Source organism: Pelodiscus sinensis, chromosome 7, assembly GCF_049634645.1.
Source record: "Pelodiscus sinensis isolate JC-2024 chromosome 7, ASM4963464v1, whole genome shotgun sequence".
Taxonomy (NCBI): domain Eukaryota; kingdom Metazoa; phylum Chordata; order Testudines; family Trionychidae; genus Pelodiscus; species Pelodiscus sinensis.
The window spans coordinates 66011028-66027216 of NC_134717.1; the positions used below are offsets into that span (position 1 = coordinate 66011028).

Sequence of the window (16189 nt, forward strand, 5' to 3'; positions counted from 1 at the left end):
CTTATTGATGGTCAAGCAGTTTATCAAGTTTCCATACATAGGCTGGCAATCCTTTTAGCCTAGAGCCAGGACTTTCCCAGTTCAGTCTGTTCCTCCAGTGTTTCCGGGTGTTCTCTTGGGAGGCATTTGGTGGCAGCCATGTCAGTTCCTTTTTCAGTATCTTATTCCCACTTGCTAGAAAGCTCTTTTGCTGTAATGTGTGCCAAACAGTTCCCATTGTCTAGTGCTATCTCTGAAAGTTTTCTGTTGTACCTAGTTCCTGGGGTAATCCTTGTACTTATGCATATTTTATCTGTAAGCTTATCAGCATTGGCCTTTTTATTGTTGTACCTGAAAAGCTGCTTGTAGGTGTTCTCAACTCACCAACAAGTTTTAGTAGCACATAGCTAAACTCCATAATTTCATGTACAATCCAGCAAGACATTATCTAACAGATCAAGACTTTTAGAATACTTCACAAAGCATACTTTGTACAAAACATCTCATAATTATATGAGTGCTGAATATGTGGTTGCCAAAGTATCACACTTCTGTCATATGGGAACTTATATTCTGTGAAGATTGTCTAAAACTGACATTTTTCTTGGAATTATTGTCTGTCAGTACTTGGGGATGGTAGCATAGTACTGCTGTCAAGTACTCTTCTTGTTGAGGTGTAACTATTTTGTAACAAATTATTGAAAATGAATATTTTTATGGCTCTATTAAAGGGGCCATGTCAACTAAATGCAAAACTCAATATTGTTTTTACTTGTTGGTGTTCATGAAATACTGTAATTGCCATTTTCACTTTTTCTAGTCAATGTCATGTTTTCTATCTGTATAGTCCATTTCATGTGGGTTTCACATGATGGGGAAACGAAATTGAGAAATATGTGGCAGTAAAATGACAGAAGCTGGCAGGAAAATTCAGGGACAGGTTACCCACACTGTTAAACTCTCTTTAAATAACTGACCAGCTTTCAGGTTAAATCTGTAATCTGTTAACCCAGAACATTTTTTTTTCTTTTTGGGTGTACTAGAACCTTTATGGTCTGCATGCTGCTACAATGGTAAATTTTCTGCAGGCTAGTCAATCATTTGTATGTCCTTAATTGTATATAGTGGACAGTTATGTTGTAATTAAAGGGAACTGCCATTTACATTAGACCTAGAATAATTATTTTTAAACTCACAAACTTTTAGTTTCTAATTAATATTAAAAAGCCTGTGTAAGATTTCTAAAAACAAAAATACTTGAAATCAAGATTTTCTTTAATTGTATTAGTGAAAGAGAACCAGAAATTAATATTGACTAGAAACAGACCAGCCTAATTTTACTCACCAGTCTGAAAGATGGAAACAGTATTAGTGGTGAAAAGTAAATTAGAATAGTAAAACTGAAAAAGAAAATCTTTAGTAACCGGAGAAATGCTTTAAATATTTTTTTATTATACTGTGACTTTAATACCCATGATTGACTTATTACTTATAGCGACCATTGTAGGATGAGATTTACCATGACCTTTCTTTTATATCAGGGTGTTACAAAGAATATTGTAAGTATGTCACAGCTGTTTTTCTGATGAGCTTTTTAAGACTATAACACTTTCAGAATGTTTACTTTTATTTCTTACTGAGCCACTAGAGAGGGATCTAGAAGGCTAAATTCTGTTACAGCAGATAACTTAATGAAATTTGGCTTAATTTAAAAAGATTTAAGGTTTAACAAAGTGTGTTTTGTGGTTGCTTGTAGTTATAAATCTGCCATTATACAGATGATCAAAGGCTTATTAATTTCATTTTGGCTTTTATTCACTTAGAAACCTGTGTTTTGGGAGACTAAGTTGTTCCAAATACCTCCTTGGTACCACTGATAATGGCTTTCTCTGTTGCTGGAACCTGCTCAGCTGTGCATGTAAGATCAGTTTTATTATATCAGTGAGTGTTACCCACTAGACCAGTACAGATAATAATTAGCAATTACATTTTTGGTGTAGTCCAGAATACCTGGAGTTTTGATTTCAAACTGACCTGCCACTTAACGGCATATGGAACTATCATTGGCACTTAACCTATTTAAGTTTGATGTGATAATGTAGTCCATCTTTGCTCCACTATCTGACACCATTCCATACCGTAAACTCTGCAGCAATCTTGGCTGAAATGTTTGCACTTACATTCTTATTCATAAGAGAATTTTTGGAGTTGGAATATGATTAGGCTTGGAAAGACTAGATTTTTATCAGTAAATGTCAGTTAAATTGAATTCACTGTATATCAAACCAGCAAAAAAAACCTCAATTGGCAAAATAAGAAAAATGTTACTTGAAAATGTATTCGTTTTAAGGGTAGTTAAGTTGTATATTTTGCCATGTGATGCTGACAACGTGTAACGATTATAAAGCTAACTTTTTACATCTTCATGTTTGCTGTTGCCAGAAAATTGTCTTATTCTCCCATAATTTCCAGCAGCTGTGAACATTTAAGTCAGTTTTTTAAAGCTTAAAACAGACACAAAATTGCAGGTTTTAAGCTTTAAAAAACTCATGCTTCCAAATATTCAATATGGGTCATTCCTATTCAGTATAGGTATGACTGGTTTATGCAGTTCAGATCTTAGTATTTTTGTAAAAAGCCTTCCAGTCCAGAATGCATTCATATCAAACTCCAACTGACTAGACATTCAAATCCTTTTTCTCTTCTGCTCATATAGCAGGACTGATACTTACTTGTGTTTGTACTCACCTGTGAACATTAAAGTTTGTCTGAGTTTTCCAGGCAGATGTATCACTATAGGTGCATTTTCCACATTTGGCTTCTTTTATATAGTAAAACATCTGACTTCCTTTCATGCCTGGTGGTTTATTTTTTTTAGTGGAATGGAGCGCACAGCTCAACATAATGGTTCTGCAGCCAGACCCCCTTTCAGAAAACATTGCTGCATTCTCACGGCTCGTGGACAGTTCTGACTGTAAGTACAAAGGTTTCTTCATTAGCAAAAGATGATGAAACCTGTAAGATTGGAAACATGGTTTCTAGACTGTTATATTTGATTACTGAAGACCTGTTTTTAAAAAATCATAAAATAGACTGTAGTGCCTTAAGTTTTGCCTGTAGGAAACTGTGCCCTAGCAGGTATGTAGGGCTCCCCTGCCACACATCTTTTCCAGAGCACTGTTGGCTGCTGCTTTGGCAATGCAAATGTGGGTCAGTCACTTTTTCCGCATGAACTGTTCTTAGTCCTTCCACATTAGGTGTGAAACTGCCTAAATTTAGGGCAGATGGAGCAGCCATAGGTTTCACTGTGTATATCTTGTAGGTCCAGCCTTAATGTAACATTTGTAGCTCTTTTGCTTTGCAGAAGGAGTTGTTTGTTTTTGCTTTTTGGCTGGGAATACCATGAAGGCAAATGTGAGTTCTTGGGGATGAGTGCCTCCTAGCATGCAGTAATATCTTAGCCATTCAGTGTGCATTTAGTTGAATGGAAATGACATGTGTGGCCTTGTCCATCCCAAGAAGGATTGGGAGGGAACAAATCTTTTGTTTACTAAAAACAGAAAATATTTGTTTTGCCAGTGTTTATATTTAAACCAAATGAGCCAAGGCCATTCTGTATCCAGAGAAATCTCTGTAGAGAGCGAGTCCAGTGGGCTGTCTTCATTCCAAGAGATGTCCCTGAATCAGTTGGCTCAGAAAAACACCAGTGGTTAAGCAGATCTCAACTTTATGTCCTGACTGAAACACAGGTAAGGAGAAGTGACTGGCAGGGAAGAAGGAATAAGAGAACTGTCACTTTAAAAATTGTTCTACTATCTGAACAAGAAATAAAAATCCAGGCTTCTGGCAGTCAGTGTTATGGGCTTCCTCTTGTATTTTGTGGTTGTTGTTCCTGCTTTCAACCAGTATAAGATACAATGTCATTAGTTTTCAATTTCTAAAACAGTTTACCTTAACTGATTATTATTGATTCTACTTCAGTTGCTTTTAGTTTTTACTGCCCCTAAGCCAGGTGAAAGAGCAATACTATGTTTTCTGGAAAAGAAAATTACTGTTATTGCCTAACACTTATCTGACTATCATATGAGCTATTTATAATGTGTATGCAAAATATTTTTTTAAAAATCATTGTTATTAAATCAAACTACTAGCTTCCTGCAATTTTGTCTTGCTCTTTTCCTACTCCCAAAAAGACCTATCTTAACTTTAATTTACCTCTTGGGCTCTGGTTTTTCCCTTTTATTGCTTTGTTGTATAAAATATGTAGTAGGGGATGTGTGTCTGCTTTTGTTTTACAAAAATGGCAGCTTTTCATGCAGTAAAACTATTTTGTAAAATAATACACTGAAGTCTTTCCAACACTTTGTTCCACTCTCTAATCTGGCTGCATCATTCTGCATGTTTTAGGATCTACTGACTTTTAGCACAAAGTCCGCAGAAGAGAGGCTTACGCCGTCAAGCAAACAGGTACGTTTATAGTTGTTCTGATACTGGAGATCTGTAAAGGACTTTAAAGTTCATTCAGTTGGACACTTACTTGTGAGATCTAAATTCTGCTCCATCATAAGTGTTCAGATAACCTTGGCATGGAGCCAGAGGTGGCTGTCCAAAGGTGCAGTGCTGTGCAACTCAGTTGTTGCTTATTTCTTAGCAGCATTGCTTCTTGTTAAAAGTTTAAGTAACAGATGGCCGTCCTTTCTCCTGGCAAGAGTGTTACCTCTGTACTAAAAGCACTTAAAAGTGATATCTTGATATTTTAAAGTACTATTACAGTAAACTTCCGATAATCCGGCACCTTTAGGACCCAGGGGGTGCCAGATTATCAGATATGCTGGACTATCAGAAGGGGAGGCTATCAGGGGTCTGGGGTGAGGTGGATGCCACCCCAGACCTCTCATAGCCCCCCCTTCCGATAGTCCGGCTCTGCTGGTCAGTTTCAGCGGCGGCTGAATCGGGGATGCCTGCAGCAGAGCAGCTGGAGTGCTGCTGGGTTGGTCCGGTAGCGCCGACCCTTGGCGTGGCGAAACCAACCCGGCAGCATCCCAGCTGCTCTTGGGGACGCCTGGGGCAGAGCATCTGGGGTGCTGCCGGGTTGGTCTCGCAGCGCCGCTCCTTGGCGCTACTGGACCAACCCGGCAGCGCCCCAGCTTCTCTGCCCCAGGTGTCCCTGTCAGCCGACGGTCAGGGCAGTGTGTGCGTGTGTGTTACACCCAAGTCTTCAACTGCTGAGACACAGTCTCGTTGCAGCGGGCAGCCTAGGAGGCTGGAGGGTGCCCCGAAAAATAGTTTAACGTCCGTGACTTTACTGCTAGGACCGAGGTCCTGTCGCAGAGGGTAGCCAAACAGGCTAACAGATGCCCCAGTGTGTACAGGAAGAGCTTATTACACCTTAGATTTCAGCTGCTAGAATTCGTAATTCCTTCGCAGCGGGCAGCCTTGGGGAAAGACTGAAAGGCGCCCCAGTGGATTGTGCCACCTGGGTGTGACACAAATCCAAACGCCCAAGCTCTTCCTATAACTGTCCCTTTATGACCGGCTGAAGTTCTTTTAAATTGTGCTTGGTTCTATTACAGCAACTGAAGGAGTCAGGTTAAAGCTTAAACAGTTACAGGTTTATTGAGGAAGCTTATAAATCATGTGGTTACAATGGCTATTGCTCTATTTCTTAACTACTAGCAAAATATAGATCTTAAAAATGGTTACAAAGAAGATAAAGATAGAAAAATAGAAATAATGGTACCAAGTAACAGCTTACTCTTTCTATGTGTACACTTAAGACAGGGGACCACATCCAGGTACAATTTTTACCCCCTTCTGTGCCTCTTGACTCCAGCATGTCAGGCCAGGGCCAGTCCCTCAATTCCTAGGAAAGACGAAAATACGAGGTGGGCGTCCCCATTGAACCTCGGGAGGTCAAACACCTAACCCGACCAGCAGGTAGAGGGTAGAATGACACTCAAAAGAGAGTGTGCTGCTGTACCACCTTTATACTCATGGGGTCATTCATTTCTCTTTCTTGTCTATCATGCCAAATGGGGCTGGTCTGTCTTTTGTGAGACCAGTTCTTACAAGGGAGTTGTGAACTTAATTTACACTTGTAAGAGAGAATTGAGATGATTAAATTGGAAGTACTGGACATTCTTTTCTCAGTGGGGGATTCCTCTCCCGGGGACTGTGTGTTCGTATCAACATGGGTGCCAGCCTCGCATATCCTGATCTTGCATCAAAGCAGATCAAAGCTTAATGGCTATGCTGATTGCCTTAATCGCTCTCTCTCTCCACATATCTGTGTTTTCAGCTTCTCAGGATCAGATGAGCCAGCATAGACTATGCTGATTTTACTGCTCCTTCTCTGCCCTATATGCTTCAGGAAGGCAAATAAGATGGATGAGTTGGGGGGGGGGGCGGGGGTGGACGTCCGTCTGGCTACAGTCCCCAAGTCAGCCGCTGCTGATACTGGTCAGCGGCTGACTCCAGGAATCCCAAGGCACAACTGCTCTACCTCGGCCTTCTTGGAGTCAGCTGCTGGTCAGTTTCAGCAGCGGCTGAATCTGGGACAGCTGGGGTGCTGCCGGTTTGGTCCCGCAGCCCCGAGGGGCAATGCTACGGGACCTACCTGGCAGCACTCCAGCTGCTCTGCCCCCGGATTCCCTGATTCAGCCTCTGGTCAGTTTTAGCAGCAGCTGAATCGGGAAAGCTGGGGGCAGAGAAGCTCCAATGGTCTGGCTGCCCGGAGCATATCCGGATTCCTGATGGTGCCGGGCCATCAGGATTACCGGACCATCAGATGCCAGACCATCGGAGTTTTACTGTACTTCTAATTGGCATTGCATCGCAGCTCTTCAGTTTTGTGTTAACTATTTTTTCATGTACTTAATAATGGAGGTGCTAGATTCGGTGTCTTCTGAAAATGCTTTCTAATATAGTGCTAAGAAAATGCAAAAAATGGACACTGTAGAAGTCAGTTCATATTTTGTAAATTATACATAGTCCTATTGTTAGTGGCCCTTTGTTTTAAGTTTTGTGAAAATGTGGTTATCTTTATGAACACCACTGGTAATAAATTAATTTCAAAATTACATAAGCAAATATTTTAAATTCGCATATAGAAAACACTTATACGAGGGGAAGGTCTATACTAGTCCCTATAGCGCGTCTTGTGAAGAAACTCTGTGCTGATAGGAGAATGCTTCCCACCAACATGGCGCCATTGTGTATTTTAATCATTATTTAAATCAGCAAACTTTGATTTAAATCCTTGATTTTAATTGTTTGCATTTGTATTTTTTTTATTTTTCTAAAGAAAATAAAATTCCTATTGGTTGATAACTATTAAAACATGTCAGATTGCAAGTAAATGTAGCTTTTATGCTAAATTTGGTGCTTCTTTTTTTAAAACAGGAATATGCATTAAATCTATACATTTATTTAAGCAATTATGAAGTTTAATTTGAATTACTTACTTACTAGATTATTTTTTTCTTTATTTGTGCAAAGCTTTACTTGAATGGAAATTTAATTCAATGTGTGTGCGCACAAAATTTTTAAATAAAACTACCTTAAATGTACTGGATACTAAACTTTTCTCAAATTCAGCAAAATATTTGTCGTCATTTAGCACTTGATTAAATAAAGGAAATACCTGTTAGTGAAATGAACTGATTTTTCTGTTCATTATATCCTTTAAGATTTCAGAATTAGTAGATCTCATCCTCTCACACCTAGATTTTATTTATAAATTAAAATATGAAAACAAGTATTCCTGCCACTTCAGCTCCCAGTTGGATTCTTAATTTTGAACTAGATAAACTGAAATAAAGAAAATATTCTCTTTGCCTGCAGAAGAGGCTCCTGTTGTCAAACACTTGCTTAGCATGTTAAATTTATGGTTCCAGGTGCTTAACCAGTAATTTGCATCATTCCAGTGGTTTGACTTTCTTTAATACTTGGCAGCAAACATGTACTGCTTAATATTTTTTAAATTAGATTGTTTGGTCTTTACCAATATATATCCATGTTCTTGCAGAAACAGAAGATAATACACTTTTGAATAAGCAATCAGATCTTATTTCGAATGTGCACAGAAATCAGATATCTTGTATAGGAAGGTGCTTTTTTTGTTACAAAGTCTCTTGTATAGTGAAGTGGAGTATAAAAATGTAAAAATTAAAGTAGAATGCTCACCACATTCAAGTGAATTAGACTGTATTTGAACTTTATTGCATATCTGTATCTGATTGTAATTAGACTATTTGAACCATGTCTTGGCAAATTCTAAAAGTCTTGTTGCAGAACATGAGTTTGTCATTAGACTGAGATTGGGAATTCAGATCCTTGGCACTGAAATATTATCGTTTTCTTCTGCTCAGAAACGAAGAGCTCTTTTCACCTACGTATTCTGCTTTTTACTTTTCAGTTGGCAGTAGAGGAGAGTCTCCTTGTGACCCCCTTTTATTTGCTATTGGGAAAACACAGACATCAACAGAAATCAAAAGAGAATGCCACTCTTGGGACAGCCGTCTTCCAAAGTCACGTAACCCAAGATTCACCTGCAATCAAAGAGGTAGGTATAATCAGAGATGTGTATAATACACATGCCTATGTAAAAGCATGAAAAATGGAACCTTAAAAGGGATGCTAGTGAGTAGTTGACTACTCAGCTACCCAATAAGCATAAGTACTTGACTACTTACTTCCCCTATCCCCTTGCTACCTTTGTTTGAGACACAGCTGCGAGGGCGGGAGAGAGCAGGAGACAGTGCTGGGGGAAGCTGGCTTAAAAGCTAGTTTTCCCCCAGCATCTTCTCTGCAGTGCTGCTTCCCTTCCCTCACTCCTGCTGCCTTTGTCAGCAGTGGGGCAGGCTGCTCCGCCAGCAGCCCCTGGCTGGAGGGTCCAGTGGGGAGCTGGGGCCTCACATGTACAGGGGTTGCTGCCTATCAGCAGCCCCTGTTTGCGGCTGGCCACAGACAGAGGCTACTCTGACAGTGGCCCCCTGGCCACTGAGAACAGAGGCTGCTAGACTCATTGTGAGCCAGGACCAAGCAGTTCCAGCTTGTGATGGTCTGGGGTGTTGCACCTCTGCATTTTAAACGTAAGAGCCCAGCCGCTCTTACTACATTTAAAATGCAGAGCTGTTGAGTGGGGGAGAGAGCTCTGCAGAGTGGTCCTTGTTGACTAACTGTAAAGTCAATACAATTTGTATCAACTACACAATTAGCCAGATAATTGCAATTTAACATCCTTAAACCTTAATAAAACTTCTGTTTTCTTGTCTTCTCAGCTCCTACACACTCCTGCACATGTGTTGCCATCTGCTTCTTTCCTGTGTTCCATTTTTATTAATTCAATGCTGATATCCAAGGAGAATAAAAGGTAAAAATAATCCAGGCTGATGGCTTAAATAAATCAAATATCAGTTGAAAAAATTTCAACTGGACCCTCTTACATAGTGTTGAGACAGTTATACTTTTTTATTCATTCCATTGCTTGCCATAGTTCATAAGAATGCTTTTAATTAAAGTGTCATTTTTGCAACCGCTTAATTATCTTGTAAAACTGCTTTTTAAACATGTAACCTTCCCCCTAAAGCTGTAAGATTTTGTTAGATTGATTCCAATAAGTTTGATTGGTGAATGGGGATACATTTTCTTGGCTTCATGTAAAAAATAAACAAAATTGCCTTGTGTTTAGCCTTATAAATTGCCTTGTAAATTGTGTTTAGCCTTAATTCAAGTATCAACTCTTCTTTAAATGAATTTTTTTATCATTATCTAAGTCACTTTCCATTGCTAATATCACTAACTGAACTTTGAATCTGTTCATTTCTGCATACTACTCATTTTTATGTTAGGACTTAATTTGTTAGCGTTGCATAGCAAGCTTATGGGACTAATTGATTTAACAGTAATGTGCAACAATTTATGTCTGCGATACCTTCATTTATGAAGCTTGCTCCTTTGTGAGATCAATGTATACGTTATAGAAAATAATTCATGGGTTGGTGGCCTATGGTAGTTATTTTGTAATAGATTTATTAGCATGCCAAGTATACTGAAGCCAATAAAATACTACGTATACTAAGATTAAATTTTAGACAGCCTGTTCTTGAGAAGCTTTACCATAAATGTGGACATAAACAATGAGTTAGCTTTCTAGAAAGACAAGAGGGTTTTTTTAATTATTCATATTGTGTTAGGATCCAGACATACAAGAGATACTAGAAATCTTTGCTGGTACAGCAGTGTGCGGTAGTGTATGCTCGTGTGTGATGTGCCAGCGGGCAGAGAGGGACGAATTTGTTTTTGCTGATACAGAAATGCTGCAATGGCCCTCTTATTGGCAAAAGGAATGTTTATGCTGATATATCAGTTTCTATATAATTGACTTAATTCACTAAACCACCTTGAGCTATACAGGCAACAGCACTTTCGGCTGGTATAAGCTATATCTCCATTGGCAGGGCCTATCAGTAGGCCTGGTCAGAATGTCTGCACATATACTCTAACAGTTTATCCTAGAAATACTTAAACATGTAGCATTACTCATCTGAAATTCTATTGTAATCACTGGGTCTGTCAAATAAAAGTTATATTAAGAGTGTTAAGCATTTGTAGAATTGGGCTCTAAAACGGTAGTGATATTCAAATATATAAGAATTGTATAAATACATATACATAAAATTATGCACTTTATCTTGATGTGTTAGTATCTGTCTCTGCCTGTCAGTGGTATATAATTTGCATATATTGTATGTGTTGTAATTTATATATATACTGGGTGTGTAGTGCAGAACGTGTAAATCAGTGATGAGTGTAGGGTGCCCATGTTATTCACAAGCAGTGAGTTATGCAGGTCACAGCAGACAAGTTCCAATTAAACTTTCAGACATGAAGCTGCATGTATTCTGTAGGTAACTATTTCAAACACATTATCAGGACTCTTAAACCCATTCTACCTTAATATCGTGAGATCAGCAGCACAAGTCTGAATGTGAAAGAGAGGACAGCTAGAAGCAATAACTTTTTAGAGTTTCTCTGAAGAGTGAGCTGTAAAGCTTTTTCTTTACTTACAAATGTCAGCACTTTAAGGTTTGATGTTGCTGAATTTTACAGGACTGAAAGACAGTAATGTTCCCTGTTCAGAGGGTGGAAAATTCACTGTGCCAGTGGTATGAAATACCTATTTTTCTAGTCCTGTAACATCATTAATTTATAACTATTACTGTTGCAGGACTGAATACAGTCTGTCCACTATCTTACATTAATATAATATTCAGAAAAGAAATATCTCATTGACAATTGATTTCTAATAGAACAGTGAGTATTTCAAAAAGTGTTCAAAGGTTTGGATTATTATAATGAATTCAGGACAAATGGATTAGTGAGTGAGATGGGCAAAGATGGGTGCTAAATGGCATGTGTGATATAGCAGTTAGTAAGGGATTGTTCTAGTTCTAGTGTCCATTAAAACCTGTGGGAATTTTTCCATTGACCTCAGACTATACTGGATCAGCCCCAAATATTAGGCCTTATTATAGATTTGGTGTGGGGGTGGGGGTGTGTGTACACACGTGCTGAGTGTAAATTGTTTCAATTGTAAGTTCTTTGGGACACATCTTTTCCTCTTAAGTAAAGTATCTAGTGTACCGGTAGTCCTACGTGAATAAGTCATGTAACATTTCGTCCTTTTACTTTGAAGTGCTGAAGAAGTGGTGGATGAAGTTGAAATGGACAGTGAAAAAGCAGAGGATGAGTCAGATGAGGATGTAGAGCTTAATGAGGTGGAACAGGATATAAATACTACAGCGTTTTTGGGTGAAATTACACCTAAACTGTCTAAATCTCAGGAAAAAGAACTGCGAAAGATAAGAAGAATGGACTACAGTTGGATAGCTGCTCTCTAGAAACATCAGTATATGCATTTTATAGTTTCATATGAATTTAAATATTAATGTTAATGGATTAAATACTGTGTTCTCCCAAAAAGGCTCTTTCAATCATTCGTCGTGTTTTTTTTATTGGATTCCTTTATTGTAAAGGGTATTTCAAAGCATATTTTTTTATTGATTGGTTGTTTGGTCTGGTGTGGTGTGGTGTGGTCCGGTCCAACAATATTGGAAGTGCCAGGAATGGGTCTGTTTTCCATAACATGGAAAGGAAGGGGCACAGAGAGGAGGGATATGATACTGAGAGTGACCACTGAGGACAGACATGCCACCAAGAGAGTTGGCAGCAGGACTGAGGCTCTGCCATCTTGCATGCTCCCAGACCAGGTAAGTAGCCCCTCTTCCCCTAAACTCTTCCTCATCCCACCCCCACCCCGCCCTTGGCTGCGCTGCTGTAAGGGAGGAGGAAAGGCCTAGGAGGGCTTGGGGAAGAGAGAAGGCCCCGCCTGATGGGACCCCGCCACCCTCAGCTCTTCCTCACCCCTCCAATTCTCTCACTTCCAGCCTCCTGCCCTCTCACGCGTGCATGCACACCCCCACACCTCCTGACCCCTCTATCGCACGCTACGCCCTGCCCTGCACAAACTCATGCTCCCTCCACACTGCCAGCATCCTTCCCCGAAAGACTTTGGCTATGCCAAGTTAGCCATTTTTTAATATCTTTGAATTAAGAAAGGAAAGCTAGTCTTGGAACTGAAGTACAGGACCTCCAACTTTCTCTCAGACTGTTACCTCAAACAGCTGTTTATCTCTGTTTGCATGTAAAATGTAGATGAAGGACTTGATTCAATTCTGCATTACATTGGCTGATGCCCACAATTCTGTCAGGCAGGAGATAGCTTCTAAAAAGGGTCCCATAACCACTGCTCTGATTGGGGTGGCAGAACAGTTGAGCAGAAAATCAGATATCTCAACCAGCCACTCCACGGTCAGAATCCCTGGGAATTCAGCAGTGCAAACCCTGACTGCCCTAATCCCCTAGAAATAGCAGTTTACCCCACTACTTCCCTTGCCAGCATGGGTAAATGCAGCCTAATATTTCATAGGATAGAAATACATCCCTGACATTTGCTGAGCACTAAGAAATCTTTAGAAGTATCAGGTGCTTCAGATGTTGCTATATTGACACACAGTGTAACATTTCAGAAATCACAACGATCTGAACTTCACTGGAGGAAAAAAGGGAAAAAAAGTACAGCTGCTATATTGCAATGGCAATGAACACTTTAATGAGCGTCTGTTGCATAAATGAAATGCATATTAATCAAAGCTTCTACTAGTGTACACCACAGTGCTCTGCTTTAAGCAAAAACTGAAGCTGACAGCAGAATTTGAAACCTGATCCACAAGCAGATACATAGCTCATTGGGTTTTGCAAAACAAAATTTGACAAGTCAACTGGGTCACTGGGTAAAAGGTCATGCTGCTGGAAATCATTTAACTTTCAAAATATGCAAAATACATATTTTATGTGGCTTTTCAATAAGAATAGATTTTTGGGAGAAGTAGGGAGAACTGTTAAATCATTGATTGTTGCCCTTAGTAATTATTTTAAAACTCTGGATGACAGTTTATTTTAAAACAGATTTGAGGAAAAAATGCCAAAAATTGAAGACAAAAGTCCAATGTCTCCTTGTCCATTCAGAGAGACAGTGGGCTTGATAATATCTTTTATTGGACCAACTTCTGTTCCTGAAGAAAGAAAGGTAGAAGCTATAGCAGCCTGATTTATATTAATACAAGTCCCCATAGTCTTTATTTACTTTAACCCAGCTAATAAGCAAAGGTGTCTAAGAGGAAGTAGAAAGTAAATATCAGAATTCAACAAGGTAGACAAACTTTTTAATGAGTAAAGAATAATACGACTGGTAACTGTACAGGAAAAATTTTTAACCTCTTATTTAATGGGCATTTTGTTGCTCAGTCCCCAGCTCCCACTGTTTAACCCCAGTGTTAGCTTCACCCCTCACTCCCACTATAAACATGCCCTTAATCACTTAATTGTAGGAAGATTTTTTTGAAAAGCTGCCTTTCATGAACTCCAAGCAAGTCTCCAGAACCATTTGGCTAGTTGTATCACTTCTACCATTTCTCTAAAATACAGCTATCCTTGTACAGTCAATTGTTGACTTTAGAATTTTATTAGCAAGTTATCCAACACTCAGATTAATTAACTTTAAATAGTTCAAAGGTTTAAAAAGCAGGAATCTCAAATGTTCAAAGATTATCTATAGTATGGTGCTTAATGTAGTTTTATCTGCCTAAATCAAGCACTGATGCAACTTTCCATTTTGAAAGCCAGAGAAAAAATGCTCAGTACTTCTTGCTGAGCTACTAAATGTATAGAAATGTTGAGAAATATATGTGGGGCTCTAATGGAATCTCAGAGGCTTCCAGAAGTATTCAGAGCATCACACAGAGGGACAATGATGTAGGCAGAACCCACTTCTCTTCCACATAGATGGGAAGACTGAACCAGCATGTTGGAGACTTCTGCAATGGACTTAGCCACCTGTACGTAAGAAAATAGAGAGCACACAGTACTGCCTTATGTCTTTTTTAGAGTATCATTTATTCTGCTCTATTGTAACAAATAGAGTAAATGCTCTTGTGTATTAAAGCACCTTATTCTGAGTGCTGCAATACAGGGTCCAACTGTCTAGCTCTGTTATCTGTGACTATCCCTGAAACTCCCCCCAAAGCTTAAACACACCCTCTCCCAACTCCAGGCGTAGGCCTTGTGAATCCACTGGTTTACTCTTCAAAGGTAAGTATAATGTATAGCACAGAGAGACTTTGCAGAGGATTCTAAACACCATTGTTCTTTATGTAATTGCATGAGAAATGTACAGATCTATACAAAGAGGATAAAACCTAAATGCATTTCCCTGTGTCAGTTCCTCTCCTTTCTAGTTCTTTGTCTCTTTTTCCAAGTCAGCTTGTTTTGCCTTTGGTTGGTCTCCAGCTAAACCAGGTACCCCTGCTTTGAAAACGTGCCATTTCTTCCCCTCCTCCTGTCCCAAACTTCCCGAGTGGCTCCTTGAGTTTCCACTCTCACAGCCAGCTGCTGGTTTTTAAAGTACCTACACTTTGGATTCTTTAACCTGTGCTTGGGGATTTTCCACTATCCAAATACTAGCTTCTTTAGCTAACCAACCTCCTTAGCATATCCACAGTGTGGTCAGGATGCAATAACTACACTCTACTGGCCCTAGTTTGATGGTTAAAATCTACAAACCTTGTCAGCCTTTGATCAAGTCCACATTTATGTAGAAGCATTTGGTGAGCTAAAAGAAAATAATCTCACAGCCCAGGTTTTAAATAGATGAGCCTTGTTTGCTTCTACATATAAACCAGAGGCAGTTTAAGCTAATCTACAGGGACAGGCATCAAATTTTATGGAACATGGATTTCTTATACAGACTTTCTCTGTATTGAGGCCTACACTGAGGCCATGTCTATACTTACCCATGAATTGATGCTCTGGAGATGGATCTTCTGGTGTTCAATTTAGTGTGTCTAGTAAGGACCTGCTAATGCTCATCGATGCCAGTATTCCTACTCTTTGTGAGGGGTAAGGGATTCCCTATGTCACAAGCATTCTATGCTTACCATAGACGAAGGTTCCAATTCTACACTCAGCTTTGTGCATGTGGACCATGTGCCTACAAAGAGGCCCATTCAGCATTTGTCTACACACAGCTTAATTGCAGGAGCAGGGTCATTTTCCCCAATGGAAACTTGTACTAACCCTTCCTACCAAAAACTTACCGATTTCTCTTTACCTTTCAAAGAGGGTAAATTATGACTTACTAGGTAGCAGTTTCTATTATTATAATACAGTGAACCCTCGTTTATCGCGGTAGATAGGTTCCAAACCCGACCGCGATTGCTGAAAATCCGCGAAGTAGGGACACCATATGTACGTACTGTAAATAGAAACCGATAGGTCCCCCCACCCCCTACAAAGTTTCCCCTGTGATTAGCCTATACTGTATTGTAATTCCATATCATTCTTTAATGCTGCACAAAAGCCATCTGTAATGATGAATGATATGAAAGTATAAAGACAATAGGCAAGCACGATATGATACGGATATAAAAAAAGTCCGCGAAGTCGTGAATCCGCGATGGTCGAACCGCGAAGTAGCGAGGGCTCACTGTACTTTTGTCTTTCCCCTAATGTCTTTTACTTGTTTTTGAAAGGGGAAAAATGAGAGAGAACATGCCAGAATTTGTCTAGAGAAATGTTCTGTCATCTAGAG

General features: G+C 39.4%; 1 protein-coding gene across 1 annotated transcript in view; it reads left to right on the top strand.

Annotated features, from left to right (window-relative positions):
• WDR75 (WD repeat domain 75) overlaps positions 1–11964 on the top strand; it is a 35260-nt gene extending 23296 nt beyond the window's left edge. Inside the window, exons 15-21 of the mRNA XM_075934168.1 lie at positions 1803–1897; positions 2858–2953; positions 3559–3728; positions 4387–4446; positions 8396–8542; positions 9261–9352; positions 11678–11964. Of these exons, the coding sequence (XP_075790283.1) occupies positions 1803–1897; positions 2858–2953; positions 3559–3728; positions 4387–4446; positions 8396–8542; positions 9261–9352; positions 11678–11882 (865 nt within the window). The 3' untranslated portion in view covers positions 11883–11964. The remainder of the gene's footprint in view (positions 1–1802; positions 1898–2857; positions 2954–3558; positions 3729–4386; positions 4447–8395; positions 8543–9260; positions 9353–11677) is intronic.
• Positions 11965–16189: the final 4225 nt, after the last annotated feature.